Source organism: Polypterus senegalus, chromosome 4 (genome assembly GCF_016835505.1).
Source record: "Polypterus senegalus isolate Bchr_013 chromosome 4, ASM1683550v1, whole genome shotgun sequence".
NCBI lineage: Eukaryota > Metazoa > Chordata > Cladistia > Polypteriformes > Polypteridae > Polypterus > Polypterus senegalus.
The window spans coordinates 48,309,668-48,333,819 of NC_053157.1; the positions used below are offsets into that span (position 1 = coordinate 48,309,668).

The 24,152-nt window shown below is 37.3% G+C and overlaps 1 protein-coding gene across 1 annotated transcript in view; it reads right to left on the minus strand.

Annotated features, from left to right (window-relative positions):
* The window catches only part of frmd3 (FERM domain containing 3), a 325,166-nt gene extending 301,397 nt beyond the window's left edge, over positions 1 to 23,769 (minus strand). Inside the window, exon 1 of the mRNA XM_039750579.1 lies at positions 23,535 to 23,769. Coding sequence (XP_039606513.1) covers positions 23,535 to 23,639 — 105 coding nt within the window. The 5' untranslated portion in view covers positions 23,640 to 23,769. The remainder of the gene's footprint in view (positions 1 to 23,534) is intronic.
* Between the last annotated feature and the right edge of the window lie 383 nt (positions 23,770 to 24,152).

The following is a 24,152-nucleotide window of genomic DNA, read 5'->3' on the forward strand; positions in this document are numbered from 1 at the left end:
TTAATTGAGGCAAGTGAGGCCTGCAGTTCTTTAGACGTTGTCCTGGGGTCTTTTGTGACCTCTCGTATGAGTCGTCTCTGCGCTCTTGGGGTAATTTTGGTCGGCCGGCCACTCCTGGGAAGGTTCACCACTGTTCCATGTTTTTGCCATTTGTGGATAATGGCTGTCACTGTGGTTCGCTGGAGTCCCAAAGCTTTAGAAATGGCTTTATAACCTTTACCAGACTGATAGATCTCAATTACTTCTGTTCTCATTTGTTCCTGAATTTCTTTGGATCTTGGCATGATGTCTAGCTTTTGAGGTGCTTTTGGTCTACTTCTCTGTGTCAGGCAGCTCCTATTTAAGTGATTTCTTGATTGACACAGGTGTGGCAGTAATCAGGCCTGGGGGTGGCTACGGAAATTGAACTCAGGTGTGATACACCAGTTAGGTTATTTTTTAACAAGGGGGCAATTACTTTTTCACACAGGGCCATGTCGGTTTGGACTTTTTTTTCTCCCTAAATAATAAAAACCATCATTTAAACACAATAGTTTTTCACACCACTGTATGTAATTGGGCTCGGAGATGGGCTTGTATCCTGAACTAGATAAAGTAGGTTTGATAATGTTATACTAATTATTATTTTATTTGCTTTTGCCATTTGTGCTGTCTCCTATGGTGTACAATCAACAGTCCTTGAATGCTGTTTAATCTTAAATGGGCCAACCAGTACAACATTTTAAATATGTCACATTTATAAGCACTGTGCTGCAAGATCTAATTTTTTCCAACAAGTAATACATTTAAAAAGCTTCTGAACTCTGCCAAAGAGAGAGTAGACAAGGCATACTGCATCACACTTATTTTCATGAATGCTATAAAACATTTTATTTAGCTTCATTACGTAATGACATTAACTGGATTTTTTACTTGTGGTAAAAATACATATGCAAGCTAAGGATCACATTTAATATGCAATTGAAATATGGCTGTTAATTAGGCTCCAAAAATCCTAAACACACATGTCATCAGCCTTTTCACTGCCTCCTCTAATTTGTAAGACTTAGTAAAAGCATGAAACTCTTACATAAGGTTTTCTTCGCGTTTTAGCAGTAGATGTCCCTTTCACAAATTCTTCAATATCATATATACAAAAGCTGTATATTGCTTTAACAAATTTTAGAAAGCTGCCAATCATGATAATCTAAGGATTACTCTATAAGCTGGATAACATGATAACTTTAGAACAGATTTTAAGATAAATCAGAGGTGCTGGTGATGAAATAAGAAAAACACAAGTGTTTAAAGGCAGATATGCACACAGCACCTGAACCTTACGAGTACCAATAGCAACAAACCACTATGGCAATGTCAGCCATGCAAAAATACATAAAACTGTGCACTTTTAATACAGACTTCATTGTAAAAGATGTCTGTTTAAAAGGTACTTGCTGCTTTGGCAAGAATTATACAGCTGCCTTATTTTAACTTGATGTAAATCTCAGCCAGGTCAATACCCATGTTGAGTTTGCACACTCTCTCCATGTCTATATGGCTCTCCACCCCAAATACAAGCCTATTAGTTTGACTGTTGTCTTTAAACTGAACCAAAAATCGAGCATTTTTTGTGTCTAATTCAGAGTTAATTCCTGCCTTTATTACTTATGCTGTTAGGTTAGGCTTCAAACCCCAACGACAACTCTGCAATGGACTAAACAGATTCAAGAAATGCAGGATATGAATCTCACTCCAATACTTTTATAATAATGAAAATTTTAAAAATGGTCTGGAGCTGATATCTGAGAAATCAAAGTCACACATTTTCCTCTGTTTTTCATAGAATGAGCTTTTCACATCACTTTCAAAGTCCTGTGTAAGAAACTGCACAGAATGCAAATGAAACTATCAAATTAATTCTCTGGAGGAATGCCTAAGCACTAGAGGACTTTAGATCGGTGACACAAGTTGTTTGAACAGAACAAGGAAAACAAGCTCCTTTGATGAACAGAAGCCCCAAGTATTAACACTTTCAAAATCTCCTTCAAAGTACCCAAATGGAACACATCAGAGACCATGTTTACATGGCTTACTTCACCTAACCTTTATAATGAATTGTGTTTGCAGTAAATTAAATATGAGGATCTATCTACCTGTTTATAACAAATAAGAATAATCACACACTCTGACATATATATTGCCTTTCAATATTTAACATACAGAGGGTCCCTAAAATAAGTAACTGTAGTATAAATTATTATATTAATTATTTCTACAGCATGTACAATGTGGTACTTTAGCACCTCAGACACTCAGTGAGTCGGAGGTTGTGATGAACCTGCAGCCTTGTGTTCTCCAGCCAAGCTTTATAACCAGCAAACCCAGAAGCTTACAACAATGTCTTACGCATACAGATTTAAAATAAATTAGGTCTGCTTCTTTTCTAACAGATTTTTAAACCTAAACACTGTTTTCTGTGACATCCTTTCTTGCAATGTATTAAATAAGGTTTATTCTTTAAATAACCTATAACTCTTCATGTATTTGTCTGTTATAAGAATATAAAAGTTCTGAATAATGAGAGGAACCCATTCAGTCTATCAAGCTTGATTGTTTAGCTGACAGCTAAGCTGTCCCAATATCTTATCCAGACACTGCTTAAAGGTTGTCAAGGTTTCTGCTTCAACTACTTTGCTCTGTAGTTTGTTTCAGGTCCCCGGAGCCTGTTTTCTGGCTTCAGTCCTAAATGCACTCAACTTCTGCTTAATTTCCACTATTGTCCTTGAGCATGTGATTCACTGTTGAGTTGAAAGAATTCTGCTGCATCTTTTTTATCAGTGTCTTTGAGAATTTCGTATACCTTGATTAGGTCACGACATAGTGTCCTCTAGTTGAGACTACACAGGTTTAATTCTCTGAGTCTGTCAAAGTAAAACATGTCCTTAAGGCCTGGTTGCTCTCCTCTGCATGACTTCAAGAGTTGTTATGTCTTTCTTATAGTTTGCTGACCAGAAATGCATACGATACTCCATGTGCGGTCTCACTAGTGTGTTATATAGTTTGAGCATAATGTCCCTTGATTTATATTCAACAGCTTTAATGATATAACTTGAAATTTGACTTTCCTTTTTAATTGCTTCTGCACATTTATTAGATTATGAAAATGTGTCAACATAAACCTCTAAATCTTTTTCACAGGTTGTTTCCTTTAGAAAAGTGCCTGCCATATTTTATTTATACCCGATGTTCCTTTTGCTCATATACCACACTTTGTACTTTTCTACATTAAACTGCATTTTCTATTTGTTTGTCCAGTTCAGTAGCTTGTCTTTCTGAATTGCTTTTGCTACGTCCTCAGTGTCTGCCATTGCTTCAAAAGTAGTATTTTCTGCAAATGTCCCATGTTTACTAACTATACCGGCATCAATGTCATCAGGCAAAATAACAGTCCAAACTATAATGTGCATATTGAAATGACTTCTAGGCTTTGTTTTTTAATTGGAATGATATTTTGCTTTGCAACACAAGGAATTACTACTAACTAGAAGATATTTTATATTTCTCTATCACTCTCATACCAATTTCATATCAACAGTTAAATTTAAAAAAATGTCCTTTTTATTCACTCTGGCCTTCCAGCTATACTGAAATGGTATTTTTGACACTGAAAACACATCTTTTTCAAACTATATAACTTTGAAAACACCGAGCTTTGCATGACAGTGTAGCAGGTGAAAGAGGAGTGTTTTGAAAACCCCAATGTATGGATGTCATGTGCTCAGGCACTGACTTCAGTGATCTTTTGATAATTCCTCTGTGACCTTATGTTTATGTTTTTCTCCTAACATCTTGGCATCAACTTTTGAGTACTGCTCCTTGAAACACTTGAATATTTCACCGTATTTATTTTGTCTGGACCCCCAGTCTATATTATCCATGGCTTTGGCTACCTTGTAACATTTAAAAAGAATTGCACTTCATCGTCTGTCCTTACAAAGTCTGGTTTAGTGTTTTCTTCAAGAGCTTTTTTTTGTATTTTTCCCTAATTCTTTCCGCACTTTATCCAATTTACAGTTTTGTCTGTATATAAACACTGCTCTTGGCTGGCAAACCATGCATGGTCAATAGGAAAGATTTATGATGAAAACCTTTTCAAAATGATATGAAAACACTAGTGTCAATGAAAAACGTTCAGTGTTAGTCTAAATTACTCCTGTATATTGCTGTGGACACACACCACAAAGTATCTCAGTTCACAGATTTGCACTGTTGTGAATTTCCAGTGGTCAGCCATAAACCTGCAACGTCTGGAAGCTGTTTCCTTACAGCGTGAGCTAATAATTGACCTCCTTGTCTCAGCCGTGTAGGTGTCACATTATTAACACTGCAGGCATAATGCTATCTGGTGATGTCACCTGAGCTCTCTCTTGCTTAGCCCCCACACTTTCTGTGAAACATTTCCACCTATTCATAGTGCAAATCCTACCTTTGTCACCATGTTCAAAGAGTTGCACTGTGGTGAATAGCCAGGGGTCAGCTGTGAACCAACAGCATCTGTTTTAGAAGCAGTCTCCTTACAGCATGGGCTGATAGGAGAATTCCCTGTTTCAACTGCAGAGAGCACTTCTGAACACTGTAAGAGTAATGCTTAATGGTGGTGTCAGCTGAGCTCTCAAGCTCTCTCTCTCTCTCTTAGTCCCCACATTTTCTGCACAACACTGCCACTACAACCTGGGCCTGGCCGGCTTTTTCATTACCTACCTACCTCATGATGGACTGGCATACTGGTAGCAATGGCATCAAGGGAAGTGTTAGTACTGGACAGAACAGAAGTCCATTGCATGGAAAACTCATCCATTTTTGACATGTCTGCGTCACTCACTGTTAGAAATTGTGTATATCTGACAGTAAGAGAATAAAAACACTTGGCTCCAAGAAGAAATCAGCATCACAAAAGCATCAATAAATGTGCTCTCCATAGCTCTCCAGAGTCAGTCATCAATTCCCTCAAAATCTGTACTGCATCTGAAGTGCAGCAGAGTTTAAAAGTAAGGTCTTAGACTTGCTTAAGGCTGGCAACTAATGATTACTTTGCTCAATGTAGGAAATAAGTTGATCAACAAATGCTTAATGAACTTTTAACTAGCACTACCATCAATGCACATTAACAAATATTAAAACCCTATCACAACAAACATTTTTTTCATTAAAGAATAAACTTATCAGTGCATTATCCACTTACTGAACCTGCTTAATCCATCTTTAAGATTGTCTGGAACAAGAATTGATGCTGACAGGAGTCGGTTTAAGGCTGAAACCCATCCATCGCTGTGCATTACAACACACAATCACATACATACAAAGTCACCTACCTTGAGCTAATTTATTGTCACCAATTAACCAAACATGCAGATCTATGGGATTTGAGGAGAAAACTGGAGTTTCTGGTCAAAACACCACTCAGACATGCAAACTCCACATAGACAGTACCATCCATGGTACATTCTTGCTTACGAGAAGTTATTAAAAACCAAAACCCATCCTACCATGCACACATTTTATTTAACAAGTTGTTCAGTCTGGAAGAAACAAGCTAATACTAATAAATAATGAGCTAATAAAAAAATGTAAATTCTAGTCATATTGCATTTCACCAAAACTTAAAATAATAAATATGTCAAAAAGGAAGTACACAATTTAATAAATAAAAGGACAATGTGGCCTCATTAGAGTTTGGCTGGCCAGTATAAATCATTTGCCTAAGACCAATTTTAAACTGACCAAACCCAAAATTGTTAAACTCTTCAACATAAAATGCCTGTCTTACCATATGTTCTGTGCAATTCCACGGCAAACGATAACCACAGACTTTATATAAAAAATAATAAAAATAAATTAAATTAGACCTTGAAAATTAGGCAATGATGATTTGAACTTGTTTTCATACAAAATTGTGTTTCACAATCATTATTCCTATTGGAAATAATTAAAGTAAGTAAAATTGGTGACCTGGCACATATTTTTGTGTGTTTTACATTTCCTCTTTACAGCTTCTAACTTATTTCCATCATCCATAGTCTATCCATTAAACCACATTTGAAATCACACAATTCTTTTATAGCACCAGTTTCAGTGCCTGCTGGGGTACAAATCTCCAATAAAGTGATCTCATAAAGAAAAAAAGATCCTGCATATACTTGAGCATCTATGAACATTGAGCTGCACATAGGTGTTTTAATTTTCAAAAATCAGTCCACTGCTGTTACTGAAGAAAACTTTTATCTGTCAAATTTTTAATCTTACAGTAGTGGCCAAAAGTTTTGGCAATGACACAGATGTTGTGTTTTGTGAGCTTTGCTGCTTCAGCTTTTTCAGATTATTTTTTTTACATGTTTCTATGGTATACTGAAGAAAAATTATAAATATTTCATAAGTTTTGAAGGCTTTTATTGGCAAATACATCAAATTTATGTAAAGAGTCAATATTTACAGTGTTGACCCTTCTTCTTCAGAACTTCTGCAATTCACTCTGGCATGCTGGATATTAGCTTCTGGGCCACATCCTGACTGATGGAGCTCCATTCTTGCCTTTGTAATGCTTGGAGTTGATCACAATTTGTGGGCTACTGCTTGTCCAACTGCTTTTTGAGAACTGACCACAGGTTCTCAATGAGATCAAGATCTTGGGAGTTTCATGGCCATGGGTCCAATCTTTCAATGTTATGATCTCTGAGCCACTTTGTTATAACATTTGTCTTGTGACATGGTGCTCCATCATACTGGAAAATACACAGATCATCACCAAATTGTGCCTGGATTGTTGGGAGAAGTGGCTCTTGGAGGATGTTTTCATACAATTCTTGATTTATGGCAGCATTTTTGGGTAGAATTGTGACTGGACCCACTCTCTTGGATGAGAAGCAAAATCATACATTGATTCTCTCAGGATACTTCACTGTTGGCACAAGACATGACTCATGGTAACATTCACCTTTTCCTTCTCCAGATAATCGATTTTCCAGATGTCCCAAACAATCAGAAGGACTTCCTGCAAAACTTCAGTCTGTCCTTGATGTTTTTCTTGGAAAGAAGTGGCTTCTTTGCTGTCCTTCTTGACACAAGGTCATCGTCCAAAAGTCTTTGCCTCGCTGTGCGTGCAGATGCACTCACACCCACCTGCTGCCAATACCAAGCCAGAAAAAACTGGTGGCAACACAATTCTATAGCTGACTCCTCAGGAGAAGACAGCCCTGGCGCTGGCTGCACACTTTTGGTTGGTCATTTTGTGCCAGGGCCAAAATAAGTGAAATTGGGTTTTTGTGATAAAGTTAACTTTTTATGCTAATAAAACTCTTTGCAATGAACTAATATCCACGTGGTCACTCTTCACAATAATATAAAAACAATGGCAAGTGCCACCACAAAAACTGAAACCGCAAATTTTGGGAAATATCAATCAATAAAGCAGCTTTATTTTCATGGCATCCTCCTATTCCAGTTAGGGAGTGTTAGCTACACAGAATACACCTTTACAAATGTCTGTCTGCTTACAAAGCCGCCTCAAAGCCATAACAGCAACAAAAATCACAGCAACAGCACAAATCAATCACAATGGAAACAGTAATTTTGTACTTTGCTTGTATTAAAGAATCTTTTAGCATACAAATGCACAATCAGCTTCTGACAGAAGACTCCCCAAAAGAAGCTGACAGCGATAAATACACTTAGCTGAGGTCCCCTTTTGGGGCTCCAGCCATCATCTTTTCTTGTACCAATTTCAAAAGTTACACAGGGTTGAACAGGTCAACAGTGAAAAGTCCAGTGTATTCAGGGTTCAATGGTTGCGGCGTCTCAAAGGTACGGTGTGTTACAACTTTAAAATAATGTTGTTTTGGTACAATAAACCAATAAGTATTTAACAAGAAGCTTCAGCAGATCACAGCATTTTTTTCTTAAAGACTGATATAGCATAATAATAAAAACAAAAAGCAAGAATGCATTACAAAAAGAAAGAGCAAGTAATGTTACATAATCAGTAGAAATAAACTACATATGGCACACAAAAGAATAATATGATATGAGCACGTTCAGTTAAAAGCTTATTGGAAATGCAGACTACAATGACACATTAAACATCGGTTGAACATGACTGCCTAAAGCTTTGCAATGTGTGCGCCTTTTACGGCAAATAAACGTACAATTCACAAAAAAATAACAAAATAAAAAAGAGGATCATTCAATACATGACAAACTGCAAGGAAATAAATACAAGTGAACTAATAATATGGGAATATATTGACAGTCTACCCTGACAATGCAGTAAAATGAGTATGAGCATAGCTGGCACTAAAGATTAAAAAAGAAGAAAATGCAGGAGTTAGTACAACAGCTGCAAACTGCAAAACAGAAAAAAGGTGCCTTATTAATTCAGATTTCAATGGGACTACTGCTAGTAGGCAGAGCGGTGGCTCTGTGGCTAAAATGATCTGGGGCCACATGTACAAATGGTACATACGCTCATTTCCACGCTCACTTCAAGATGTATAAAAACTAAACTTGGTGTAAAGCCACCATGCGTATGCACTTTTTGGCTCAGTTTTGCAAACTGGCAGCACCCAGTGCTACTGTTTCTGTGGTCTTTCTTTCTTAGATTCACATCCATGATGTGAGTTGTATCAAATACACCAAAATTAATTGCATATAATTTAGAAATTTAATGCACAATATAATGGTGCACAAGATGGCCAAACTATTCCAAATACCATAGCTGTTTGATTCCTTGTTACTCTTAGTGCACCACTGTGAGTATTTTAACTAGTTTATTGTATTTGTGGTATCACAGCTGCACAGGTTGTGTCGAGAGCGCAGAGGATTACAGCTTACAGCAGAGGGTACAGCTTCCACCCCTGGAGGTCATTTATAGCACACGCTGCCTCAGGAAAGCCACCACCATCTGCATGGACTCCACTCACCCATGCCACAGTCTATATGAACTTCTCCCATCCAGAAAAACACTTCAATGCCTTTCCTACACTGACCTTGAGGCTCAGAAACAGTTTCATCCCAAGAGCTACAAACACACTCAATCAGTCCATCAAGTGCTCCAGGTAGAACTGTTTTGTATTTATAATTTCAACTAGCTCATTGTAAAATTGCACTACAATTGTAATATTGCACAACCTAAGTAACTTTATGAACCACATGCACAATCTGTATTCTATTTACATACATATTGAACTAATGCTGTCATGTTGTATATTTTTTATATATTTTTTTACTTTACTGAAAAATATGTTTATGGAGGAATTGCATATTGAATCTCATTGTACCATTCAATGACAATAAAGGAATTCAGTTTAAATCAATAGAAGAGAGTGCATATTTACAGATGATGATGACTGGCTTTTAGGTCGATTCAGATTTCCAAGAGCTATCCTCCTGGAGTTGTGTGCTGTTAGAATACTGGGATGTATACTTGATATCATTTTTATGATGAAATGCAAGTATGTATATTACATTTTACAAATAAACTAACTTCATTTACATAATGTATACTGTTAATAATTAAACGTGTGGGGGGTCACGTTGGCATGGCGGTAGTGATGAGCTGGTGCCCCATTCCAGGGATTGTTCCTGCCTTGCACTCTAAGCTTTCTGGGACTGGCGTGACCCTGAATGGATGGCCGGATGGAATAATTTAACATGTATAATAAAGATTTTTCAATGTTCCTTATAAGTTTTCAAGAATCAGCGTTCTAAGCTTACAGCTGTTTTTTCTTTTATTACAGATGTTTATTGTGTGCCAATTGGTTACGTGGAGAAAGAAAACAGAAGGACATGAATTGAGGGTTGGTATGTTTGACAGAGACAGTACTTTTGCAATAAATTATTCCATCCAGGGTTGCAAGCGTCACAGCAAGAATCTTACAGGAGGCAGGAACAATCCTCAGATTGGGCATCAGCTCATCGCTACGATTGTGCCACCATGCCCCCACATGTTTAATGATATCAAGTATACATATTAGTATTCTAAAATGTTCAGAGAACTGTAATATCATGAATGTAATGTACGATGAATGACAATCACTGCCTGCATGCTCTTGTTAACATAAGAGAAAGCCCATTTAAGAAGCAAACAGCAATGACTGGGTCAGGGAACACTTAGAATACAAACCATTTAACGTGCTACTTTAGTTATGATGGGATTTGAGAAACTCTAGTAAATTAAATATCCATTTTAAGATGTGGTTTATGACATTCTACTTTATTGACGAAAACTATGAGATTAAAGTTGGTAATTTCGAGATTAAAGTCGCATTTCAACATTATTCTTGACTTTTTTCTTCACTGTGTACATTTTTTTTCTTCTCCTAATACAATTCATTATGATAGTCAGACACTCGCCTTTTCACATAGACTTTGACATCTGACCACTTCTTTTTTGAAATTCTTTCTTTTTATATGTGTTTTTACCATTGTCTTTTGTTAACAAAACACTGAATGAAAGTGAATGAAAGTGACTATTTATACTGATTTGCATATTCAAATATGTGAAATTCTGGGAAGAGTCAATGTGGGGTTGTACTGTAGGTGCATGCATGTGTGTTAAAATTCATGTTGATTGGGATGTATAAAGGGGAAGTGTGTGGAACTTTGCTTGTGCACAGTTTTAGGCATCTGAATGTTTTTGTGCATACACACATTTCTGTTTTTGTCTGTATGCCATGTTTTAGTGTGAATTCTGTGCATGGTGTTACACATGAGGCCTCTGGGCTGGTAACTATAAGGTTGCCGGTTCAAATCCCAGCAGTGATAGAAGGAAAGCGACTCCGTTGGGCCCTTGAGCAAGGTCTTAACCTGCAATTCCTCCAGGGGCACTGTACAAACAGCTGACTCTGCGCTCTGACCCAAAAACTCTGAGTAAATTGAGGTATGCAAAAAATAAATTCTGTATGTAAAAAATTGTAAATGGCAAATAAAGTAAATTATAATTATTAGTGCTTCATGCATAGACCTTCGAATCACAACTTAACAATACTTTGACAACATTAGGTAAACAGGAAAAGACAAGCTATACAGTACTGAGCTGGTGTGTTCTCATTATGTTCCTATAATTACAAACTCTAATAACTTCAGTGCTGGAAGCTACTTTTCATCATTAAGAATCTTCACCAAAACTAAATTCCTAATCTGTCAAATAATTCAGCAACACCATAGAATAGGGAGAACCTAGAGTGCATCTCTTTATTGTTTACTGCTCTGTATCAAGAGTGCTGTATTTGTTTTCAAAAATACTTTCAAAGCACAAATAATATAAAATATCTCTTTAGAAAGGCCCTGTTCTTAGGGTTACACAGGTAACTCAAAAGCACCAATTAAATCAGTAGTATTGTCTGAGAAAGTGGTAACTGTTGAACTATATAAATACATATAGATAAAATGACATCCAATGAAGACGCATAAAGGCACAGTCCACAATAGGGTCATATACAAAGAATATCCTTCTTAATTGTATATTCACTACTTTTAGGGTCTTGAAAAGACTAAACTTAGAAAGGCTGCAAAAAGCACACAAAAGAAAAATCACACTGCCATGCCTATTCACAGATTCAGTACTCATTTCTTCATAATCAAATCTTGAGAATTTTGTAAGACATTCCAGCAAATTAAGGATTTCTAAATTTAATAATTGGGGATTTCTTACATTTTTGAATGGACTGTGGTCCAGTTGTGCTTGTAAAGATAAGCAAATTTTGCTGACAGAAAAAATGAATCCTGCAGAACTTCTGAAAATTCAGAAAAGTAAAAGAGTATTGGGTTTGATAGGGAATCAATAATATTGAAAAGCTATGGTACATTTTTTTCAGAAAGTGTTCATATTTTATACAATCTTTACCAAAGTAATGAGCTGACTGTGTCAAATCAGCATACAAAATTCGGAAGTAATTAATGGTAATTCATATTATCTGTTTAATTACCGACTAGATTATATGATATGATAAAATGTGTATTCATTATATTGATAACTGTAAAGTTTAACTCACCAAGATTATCAAAATGTTCATCAAAGCTTGAAGTAGAACTGTATAATACAATAAAAATAATCAAAGTAAAGTTTTCTCCCACAATGCATTTTCCAGTTGATCAATTATGAACATGATCTGGAAAAACTTGTCTTTAAAATGTATAAATGGAGGCTGCAAACACATGTAAACTGATGCACAAACTGTGCCTTTAGTGTCAAGCACTTAAGCTCACTTGATGCATCTCAAATCTCTTCTCCCTATGCTCACTCTTAATCCATCAAAACAAACAACACAATTTCTGACAGACTATGCTCCCAACCTCCTCCATAAGGGATAGCCACAAATACATTTTAGTCATCACTGCACATTACACAATGCATTTTTTTAATTCTACAACCTCTGAGTAAAGAGGAATTATTTAGTTACTCTGATACTGCTTTCACATTAGTGTTTTGAAAAATCTTGTTCTACAAATTACAAGTAATTCACGAAGCATAATGAAGATAAGAGGAATAAACAGGTGACAAGAAAGGAAACATCAAAAGAACATAATGCATCTGATGATGTGAGACTAAAACTGACGGTCAAATATTAGTTTTTTAACTGAAAACACTGATCTAACACACAGGTAATTTGCCACAAGATAAGTACTCTTAAGTAAAAGCAGCAATGAACCTGACTGCATCAATTAAGGGTACCATCCCCTGATTGTTGACAGACCCCTTAGTCACTCATAATCTGCAATATTTTCCACATTGCAAAGTACTAGGATCCAATACTGCATCCCACTTATTCTCCCGTTCCACTCTGATACTTTGTGTTTTCTTTGTGTAATTAAAGTCAATTTTACTATGAACTTTATATTTCTAAGAGTCTCATGTATTATCAGGCACCACTGACCACCTAAACTAAGCTAGTGGCTTTTGAAGCATTTTCACGCTACTGGTACCATTACAAACTACCTTTAGAACTTTGTTGAGTAATTTTCCTTTGTTTTCTTTGGTCATCAGTTGCTCATAACACTAAGCATGAAAGAAACAACTGGGAACAATATGCAGATCACACACAGCTAGATAGATAGATAGATAGATAGATAGATAGATAGATAGATAGATAGATAGATAGATAGATAGATAGATAGATAGATGGATGGATGGATGGATGGATGGATGGATGGATGGATAGATAGATAGATAGATAGATAGATAGATAGATAGATAGGAAAGGCACTATAAGATAGATAGATAGATAGATAGATAGATAGATAGATAGATAGATGAGACATTAATAGATAGATAGATAGATAGATAGATAATCTATCTATCTATCTATCTATCTATCTATCTATCTATCTATCTATCTATCTATCTATCTATCTATCTATCCATCCCAAGGGGAAATTCATGTACGAGTGCTGCCATGAGGATTATTTTGTATAAAAGGACTTAGCAAACACTCTTTGTGAAAACAATCTCCCCATTAGTTTTATTTGAACAACTCAACTTAGTGTTTGGACTGAAATGGTGTCTCTCTAATTCTTAGATTGGTTCTGCCCCATTAAACACCTTTGGTTGTTGATTTCTTGGTCACAAATGCTTTAAAATTCAACAAAAAATGGCTTAAAAGGCCATGATGCATTAGATGACTTTTGAAGCTATTGTCAGTCACAAACTTCATTTACATAATCTTAGTCAGAAGCAGTCAGTGGCACAGCCCTGTAAAGCCACTCATGTAATGTGACATACCCAGGAACTCTCTCTCCAACTAGTCCACAACTCACACCAACAAAAATCAAACAGTAATCACAGGGGTGGCTCTGTGTGAAAGAGTGCCGATAACTAATGAATGCTCATTTGGAACTACAATGCACAGAATGCAGTAATGAGGAATAAAGAAAACGGGTGTTTTTGATCTTGCTCACGGAAGATGAGCTCATCTGTCTGATTTCTCGTGTTTTACCTGTCACAACAAAATTGAAAAAAAGCAAAAAAAAGAAGCATTGAGATTACGTTGGTGAGCTTGTGTGCCTGTTAAATCTTCAAACACCACTGGTGCCATCAGGCATCACGTTATTGGCTGTCACAAACAGAGCTGAGCATGACTGTGCTAGAAGGTCAGCACTCAGTCAACAAATGTGACATGGGCAGTGACTTTCAATCATGTAAGCTGACATGGTCCAGCGACAAGATCAGCAACGGTAGTCGACAACTCTGATGCACTCAGTGATTATCATTAGAAGTCATGTAATGTGACATCGGCTTTAGCAGAAAGTGGGTCTAATCTGTACCACTCAGTTACCAATGTGGTTTTCCCTTCTTGATATTTTTGCCCACTCTATTAGATTGTCTTGCCTTCCTAATCCAAACTCACTATTTACAATAGGTGTTTTCTATCAAAACAACAGCTACTCTACCAGACATAACTAAAGCCGTTTTCATATGCAGACTACCCCAAGAATTGAATGGTAAATTCCCACATTGAGGGTATTTCTTACAAAGCCAAGTCTAAATTGTGGAAAGTGGGACTCCACCTTTACACATGTCAACATTTATAATAATTTTCAAAAATTAACTGGGCACGCAGATCTGTGATTAAGCTATAAACTAAAAACAAAAATCATGATGGCCAAGCATATGACAGGCTGTGTTTCTAAGATTAGCAGCACCATACTTACACAGCAGTAAAACAGGGCAATGTAGTAATCATATGGTAGTAATAGAATTTTTTACACCTTCTGGAAATAAAAGTATACATTTCTAGATTTCTGAAGTTTTGTATGGGCTCTCCAGTATTTTAGTGTGTTTATTATTCAAGTGCAATAATTAATTACCTAATAACTATTTAATCAATTACCTAATAACTAATTCAATGATAAGAAGAGAGCTGCACTTCTGCTAGTCATGAACTAATTTCCTTTAAGAAGAATTAAAGAGCCAAACTTATTCTTACACTTGGCTCTCACACCCCTTAAGCACTGACTAACAGATTAATCTTATCTTTCATTTTTCCAGTGCATACTCACTTCAGACCTTTTTTGTACTCTATGTATTTTAATATACACACACACATATATATACACACTAGTAATTAAGGGTTACTTTCAGCATGCCATTTTGTTTTTCTTATTGAATGGATAAAAGAGTATAATAATAATACATATAGGCACCGATAAATTGTTAGAATACTACTGATGTGCTGACATACTGAACTAGAGTAGTAAGTTTAAACTCCCCTCTAAATAATTATACAGGAGCAAGTCAAACATGTGAACTAATAACGAACAATTTAGGACAGTTAATAGTTGGCCAGGGTTTGGATTTCATAAGAGACTTGGGAAATGTAATCAGGTTAAATTACAGAAAACAGAAAGGGGAATGAAAAATTTAAAGGAAATGAAAAAAGATGTTATTAATCTTCCTGAAAATAAAAAATAAATGAACACTTTAAGAAACTCAGAAAAGTAAAGACTGAACAATGTGAATATCCTAAGTTGTTTAGAACAATGTGTGATAATGGTATAGTAATAATCAATATTAATAATACCATAGTGTGGATAAGTATTTTTCTGCATACATTTGTGTACAAAGCATAAATAAGATCAATATAAAAAACAGCAGTACACCTGTGATGAACTGAAACCATGACTGCCCTTTACAACTATTAAATGTGAAATATCATATTGGTTTTCTCCAATTATTTCTTGATTTTTTTTTCCGGTGAGGTTGGATTTTTCTGGGCCTTGGAACCAAAAGATAACTCTATTAGTCAAATCTAAGATTCCCTTCTTTGTCTGTAAATAGCAAAGAATTTTTTGCCAGTCAGTCAGTGAGTCAACTAGATAACATGTAGGTTGAGACGTATTGTATGCTGTATACAGAGATACTGTCCAAAATGCGATCACCCCAGTGACTTTACCAGCACAAATCTAAAGAAGACACACAGAGACAGTGTCTGCAGCTACATGGAGAATCACATACCCATTTCCTTTCCAGAGTCAGGATGTTGCCACCACAGAAAAAGACCCAAGCACCCAGTTCACCCACCTCTTCTTGCCACTTGAACATAAAACACTCAATATGAGGACAGAAGACCTGAAGAACAATTTAGTAACAGAGTTAAATAATGAAGGCTTTACTGGAGTTGTCTTGAGGTTACTTGCTGCAATTAAATGGGGCTTTCCCATCGAAGACTCTAAATCACGTTAGCTAAAAGTCTTGTTTTTCAGCGCACACCTGATGATAGCTCTACTGCTGAAACTGCATGCTTTTAACTTTTTCTATTTATGCATTATTCTTTCTTTTTTTTTTTTTTTACAAATTATTAAACTAGCATTGCTAGCCCCAGGAAATCATTCTATGTTTACTAACTGTGAATTTCCCTTTGGGATTAATAAAGTACAGTATCTATCTATCTATTTACTGTATTTGTTCTCAAAGAAAATTAAAATATATTGATTAAACTAATCATTTCTTCCATTACTCTGTACACCAAAAAATCATGCCCGCACACAAATATTTTAAAACAATAAGGTTCTCACTTGCTCCCTGGAGTCAATGGTTATAGGATCTGACACAAGTTACTGCTGAATACTGAGCAATTGCACTTACAATGAACGGAGTCCAATGTCATGAATTGAGTTTGCACTACAAAAGTGTGTTTTACATTCAATCAACATTTAGTGTAAAAGACCAACTGTAATGTGAACATAAATATCTGCAGGTTATGAGGAATACATACTAGAGGCTAAAATATCACTTGCAAAAAAAGACTCAAATTTGAACTCAGTGTTAAATGTGCCAGAATAATTAAAAAGAAACAGCTTCTGGTGTTGGCAATTCTAAACTTGTACTCAAGTGAATATGTGCATGAGCAAGCTCTGCAATGTGTTGGCACCTTATCCTGGGCTGCCAAGAAACGTTTTGGCCCCTTCTGAATCTGAATTAGATTAAGCAGGTTTGAGACTGAAATGAGTTGAGATTCTGCTATTTATTATCATTACATCATTTTTTTATTCCTTAACTAGGGGGCTTTGCCCCCAGCTCGCTTCCCTCACTAACCCCCCTGCCTGCTCTTCGCACCAGCAAATTTGCATCTGTCTCTCACGTATGTGGATTTCACTTTCACCAAACAACAAATCTTTTAATTCTCATGGATACGCCTCTTCCTTGGGAAGAAACACTACTTTTCTTCCCTGATGGCAACACAAATTAGACGATCTACAAGTCTCCGACTTAAAGTTTAAATCCGAACACTATATTCGATCTCTTTTCGCTCTTTTACTCGTTATTTCACCGAGTAATAATTTCCGCTTGCTTGTGCTAATGCAATCTTTACTATGCTTATTTTGAGACTTTCAAATTTTCGTACTTTCATTATCTCTAACCTGCTCTGCATGTGTACCACGCCAATGTTTTTGAATTCTTTACAATGTTCTACTCTGTCATCTACTCTTTGTCTTTTATTTCCGGCCCCGGGCGTGGTTAAATTTCTTGGCACAAAGACTTCCCTCACGGGACGTGTAAGTGTCTCTCTGAGAAAATCACGTGTCGTCTCATTCCAAGATTTTTTTTTTATAATAGAGAGATTAAAAAATATAAGCACTCACAGAGATGAGAAGGCATATACATTCACAAGGATAAATTATTAGGAGCTCCTGAACACCTGCTTATGAATGCAATTATCTAATCAGCCAATCATGTGGCAGCAGCAGAATGCATAAACCCATGCAGATATGGGTCAGGAGCTTCAGTTAATGTTCTAATCAGACACCAGAAATGGGAAAAATATGACCCCAGTGATTTCAACCGTGACATGATTGTTGGTGCCAGATGGAAAGGTTTGAGTATTTCTGTAATTGCTGATTTCACTGAATTTCCACCCTCAACAGTCTCTGGAGTTTACTCAGAATGGTGTGAAAAACAAAAAACATCCAGTGAGCAGCAGTTCTGCTGGCAGAAATGCCTTGTGAATGAGAAATGTCAGAGAATTGTCAGACTAATTTGAGATAACCACTATGAACAACTATGGTAAACAGAAAAGGATCTTAGAATGCATAATATGTTGATCCTTGAGGTGATGGGCTACAACTAAAGAAGACCACATCAGGTTCCACCCCTGACGGCCAAGAATAGAAAGTAGAGGGTGCATTGGGCACAGGCTCACCACAACCAGAAATCTGAAGACTGGAAAAAAGTAGCCTTGTCTGCTGAATCGTGGTTTCTGCTGAAACACACAGGTGATAGGATCAGAATTCTGTGCCAAGCAGTATGAATTCATACAGTACATCCATTCTGCCTTATATCAACAGTCCAGGCTGGTGGTTGTGGCAAAATGGTGTGAAGAATGTTTTCTTGGAACATTTTGGGCCTATTATGACCTGTCAATAACTGCTTTATTGCCACAGCCTATATGAGTATTGTTGCACATCATCATGTGCATACCTTCATGGCTGCACTATACCCACCATCTAAAGGCTACTTACAGCATGATAATGCACCACGTCACAAAGCAAAAGTCATCCCAAACTGGTTTCATGAACATGACCATGAGTTCAGTGTTCTTCTGTGGCCTGCCCAGTTACTGGATCTTTACGATGTGGCAGAACCCAAGATGTGCATCGTGAATATGCAGTTGTCAAATAATGCAATGGGCGGCACGGTGGCACAGTGGGTAGCACTGCTGCCTCGCAGTTAGGGGACCCGGGTTCACTTCCCAGGTCCTCCCCGCGTGGAGTTTGCATGTTCTCCCCGAGTCTGCGTGGGTTTCCTCCCACAGTCCAAAGACATGCAGGTTAGGTGCATTGGCGATTTTAAATTGTCCCTAGTGTGCATGCCCTGCGGTGGGCTAGCGCCCTGCCCGGGATTTGTTTCCTACCTTGAGCCCTGTGTTGGCTGGGATTGGCTCCAGCAGACCCCCGTGACCCTGTAGTTAGGATGTGGTGGGTTGGATAATGGATGGAAATAAAGCAATCATGTCAGCATGGACCAGAATCACAAAGGAATTTTCCAACATCTTGTGGAATCCATACCACGAAAAAATGAGGCTGTTTTGAGAGCAAAGGGAGGCTCTACCAGGTATTAAAATAGCGTTCCTAATAATTTGCTGAGTGAGTGTATAGGTCTATTGGGTGATAATGGTAGTGTACATTAAACACACGTAATTATATAAAGAGAAATTCTCAATCACATCAGTAATGGGCCTTATCTAATGACTGCGTGTTATTTGGAATTAAGCAACACAAATGTGACAGTACTGTTATGCTAAGAAGACAATTTATGCTTCAATAAGTTTTCCTCTAATTAACTTTCTCCTCTTCTGACCTGTCATTTGGGAGGTAGATGTGGGAATAATAAACAGCACCTGATTACATAATTGTTTTCCATACACTTCTGCAGATGATCCCTTCCTAAACCCTTCCTGTATGCATTAATATAATTTGAGAATTGGTCTATCCTGTAAAGGTTGACACAGAGACACAGTGTTTATATGAACCACAGCCCCATTACTGTAGACACTGCATGTGTGCAAGATGTGCCTGTTGGCTTAACTGGTAACTCTAAACTGACCTAGTATGAGTGAACATGAATTTGTGCATTAGTGTACCCGGCAATGAAAAAGTATTTGATTTGGACACAGTGGGTATGATGAGGAAGTTCTTATGTAGACATCTGATGCATTGTACATGAGGGTCTTTTGATATAATGATGTAACACAACATGACATAACATTTTCAAACCTGCTTAGTCAAATTCAAGGTTTGAGTAGGGTTGGGCCCTATGCCTCCAGCTCTAGGCCCATCCAGAAACCACCATTTATCCCTGTAAAGCCCACTCAAGCATACATTCACATTGGGACATTTAAAAGTTGTCAATTAACCTAACCTACACATCTTTGGAGTAAAACGACGGTACCAGGTGGAAGAATCATGCTGACATGAAGATGGTAAATGAGTCCATCCACAATATGCGATTACACAAGTTACACTCACATATAAATGGTCTTGAAAAAAACATATAATATTTATATATAGATTTACTTTCCCTATCATTGAGAAGAATTAACAAATAACTTTAAGTATCCAATACACTGAATTATGTTCTTAGATGTCACATTAACACAATTAAATGATGCTGAAACAAAATATTTCAATTATTCAATCAGCCTCAGCGACTGTTGTCTTTATTCACCTATTTTAAGTTAATCTTTACTTTTTAACACTTTAAACATATTATTCCCATTTTCTCTATACACATTGGGGGCGGCACGGTGGCACAGTGGTAAGCAGTAAGGAGACCTGGGTTTGCATGTTCTCCCAGTGTCTGCGTGGGTTTCCTCCGACAGTCCAAAGACATGCAGGTTTGGTGCATTGGCGATCCTAAATTGTCCATAGTGTGTGTGGGTGTGTGTCCTGCAGTGGGCTGGCGCCCTGCCCAGGGATTTGTTCCTGCCTTGCGCCCTGTGTTAGTTGGTTTGGCTCCAGCAGAACCCCGTGGCCCTGTGTTAGGATATAGCGGGTTGGAAGATGACGGACTGACACTTAAATTAAGCTGATATAACTTAAAATAAACAAGTTTTACATATGTGACTTTGCATTAAATATGATATTTTACATAAAGAACTGACCCCTTTTTTAAACATATCACTGCATTTTCCATGGTCTCTCCAAACATTTGAACAGTTGGAAAGAAAGTTAAAAGACTTTTAGTATATTGTTTTTTTTTTCCAAATGTTGTGAGTTATATGTAGTTGTGGAATCTGATTTATAATACTTTTTACGATACACTGGCAAATTTCTGTTTTTTGCTTCCTCTACAACAGGGTCATTTTATGTTAAGATTACACAGAAAACGTATACACCCAAAGAAAATGAAAAAGTGTTCCATATTCTAACCTGTTGATTTACTTTTAAACGCTTTGAAATTATTTCAGTTTTCTTTTTTTTTTTTTGTCTGGCAGCTTCTGACTTACTGGAATAATAGAAAACCTCCAGATATCATTGTGGTGTCTAGTCCTGCAAAATGTCAACCTATTTAAGGTTCCTCCCTAGTTTTGGCCCTCTAGATCTAAAAATACAAATTTGTAGGCCATATTTTGCACAGGAAATTACACCCTTATGATAAAGAGGAAACCAATAGGTGTTGTCACCTATTAGCAACAGACAGGCTCAATGTTTCATTTCTTACCTTCATCTCTTGCTGTTATGTATTGTATATCATTTGATGGTATCAATAAAAATGTGATCACAAAAAACTTTAGGTGCAAGATGAATATAGGATGGCAAATGGTTCTCTTTCAATCCAAATGGATGATGCAGAGGGTGAACAGACAAGATCACAACACAAATATTTACATTTTTGTCTTTTATTTAGAGTTTTCAAAAAGAATGGTGGATGCACGTGAAGAAGATCACATGGCACAATGAGCACGGATACATTCCTGTTCATCTGGTTATTCTTTCTTAGATTATTGCATGGTTTATTTTTATTTTAGCCAAGTGTGATTACGTCGAGAACATGGAACAAAAGATGCTTTCAAAATACAGTGCCAGCAATTGACATGCATTCATTTTAAACTCGATGTCTGTTACTTAGGTAAGTCCTGTGCTAATTCTCAACTTGTGGATCCAGAGGCTGCACTATGCGCTATTAGCACAAATCAACACAGTCAGTTTATTTGTATAAAATACAAAATGAAATGCTTACAGTGGCATTGCCTCAATTGTTGAAAGGCAAATTACAGCCTGGGATGACCATAAGTGTGAAAGCCCGGCCTAGAAGAACATTGTTCTAGTTGTTATATTAAGGAAGATGCTTAAAACATTCTCTACAACACACACAAACTGGCCAGACAGTCACAGAGATAGTTTTAACGTAAGCTACAAAGTTGTTTCAGTTTCATTCCTACCTTAAGATGATACTCGTGTGCCTTCTTTTTAAAACTTAATTTATCTATTAAATAGTTGCTGCCAATTACACCATATTCTTGGCATTACTTGGCACACGACAACAGGAACTAATCCTACAGTACCTGGAATGCTAGTCCACGACAGGGTACAATGGCTTACACTAATGAAGTATTGAGTTACCAATCAACCTAACCTGCTTGTCTTTTGGAGAATCTACAGAAAGCCCAGGCAGACAGGAAGAAGGCACTGACAGTGATCAAATAGGTCTCCGGACTCGTGAGACAACAGCACTAACTATTGTGTGACAATGACCTACATTAAAATATCTAAAGTGAAAATGTAATTAAACACAGATATCTGTATTTAGAAAGAATATGAATGGGAATAAAAAAAACTATTTAAATAACACAGTTAATGCACATGTAGTTTATAATGTAATAAATTACATTGCTAAAGACAAGGAGTTAATGACCTGGGGTAGAATGGAAACAGAGAAGGTGAATTAAAACTTAATAAGTAGATGGCCTTACTGACTGAAAAGAGTACAACCAATACATACATACATACATAATTTATAAAGATACATTTGGAGATGTTCTACACAGAAAAGCCAAAAAAATTCACTAGGAGCTATGATAGGAAAATTTCACAGATTTCAATAGAGACTTGAGGTTATATATAGATAATCATGTGGGAATATACAAATAACGTGCTTTAGATCTATACAGTCAGATCTAAACAGACAGATTGTCAACCCCCCTCAAAGACACGCCAGAGTTAGTAAAATTAAAGCAATCTTCGGACTAGGATAAACTGCATAACTGCATTCAGCTCCACTAGGGAAATAAAGAGAGCACAATTCTGCCTATAGCCGTCTAACGGCGAGGCTGACGACGGTTTAGCCATCTATAAAATATCCCGTATTACCCATTCATTTCTGGACACCTTACGCTAGTTTTCACATAACCTCCGTTAGCCTGGACCACTCCTGATCCTTGGCTATCGTTCTTAAAGAACACAAAGAACATTCATGCCGACCACGTGTCGCGATGTAAACAGAAAGGGGGGTGAAGTCCCAGTTGGCACCGATTGTTGAGACTCCACCACTGTCAAATCACCTCAACGCAAACCTCGTGGCACCACACCCTCTTCTGCAACCGACTAGGAGGGCATGCCTGCCGTGCGTCTTTAATCCGCTTTTATATTTTTTTCCTTCTGTGCCACAGCTGCCAAGTTGAAATGTGTCATTTCATAAAAACAGAAAGCCTGACGGCATTAGTTAAAATGCAGTGAAATCCTTATCGGAGTTTATATTTTAGCAAGACGGAAGAGAACGAGCACCTGTTTATGAATGGCAATTGTATTGCTATGTTTGTAGCATCCGCTTGCTAGCACTTCTAACACTTTTCCTCGCGATGAAGTCCACAACGAAAAAAAACACTAAAGCACTGTACGCTGACCCCGTGTGTTTTAATCGCTACACTCCACACAATGTGAGTGGTAGCATTTTTATTTTTGTAAATAACCTTATACCTTTTCTAATCGCATACTGGTAATATCGCGACCGATGTAGCATTCAGTTCGACAGCGAACGCAGTACCAGCAAAAGCAAGTGGCAGTCTTACCTGTATACAGCACGAGATTTCCGAATCATCCAGCAGCCTGATGGTGCACCTAATCTCCTGGTTTAACGATCGGATGCTTGAACTGCGAAATCGAAGCATTTTCATTCTTCTGTCGTCGTTTTCACATGCCCAAGTAATCCTGCTCCTATCCAGTAAGAAATACGCAGCGGTGCAAATCTGTCAGTTGAGCCCTGCGATGCCGAAGCCCCACATACGCACAGCCAGTGAGTGTGCTCTCGCACCCCGCGTGCGTGTGCGGGCTGGGCAGGGCTGGGAGACGGAGCGCGTGTGACGCGGCTGTCTGGATGTGTCGCCTGTCTCCCTCTTTCGTTCGTTCGCTCGCTCGTTCTCTCTCTCTTTCTCTCTACCCATTCATCTTTCAATCCGAAAGCATTAATTGCAAAACTGCAGAGGTTCTGATCTGATCGCTTATTTTCTATCATAAAGAGCAAGAACAGCGACGTACTGTGTGACACTTGGATCTCTGCTTTACGCAAAAGAATTACGCCTTAAATAGCCACTGGGGAACAACATGAAAAAACACCAGTCTGTGTATAAAATGTACTTGCATGCTGACGTTTTCGCACATCCTTCTGTTTTGTGTGTTTTTTTCATACT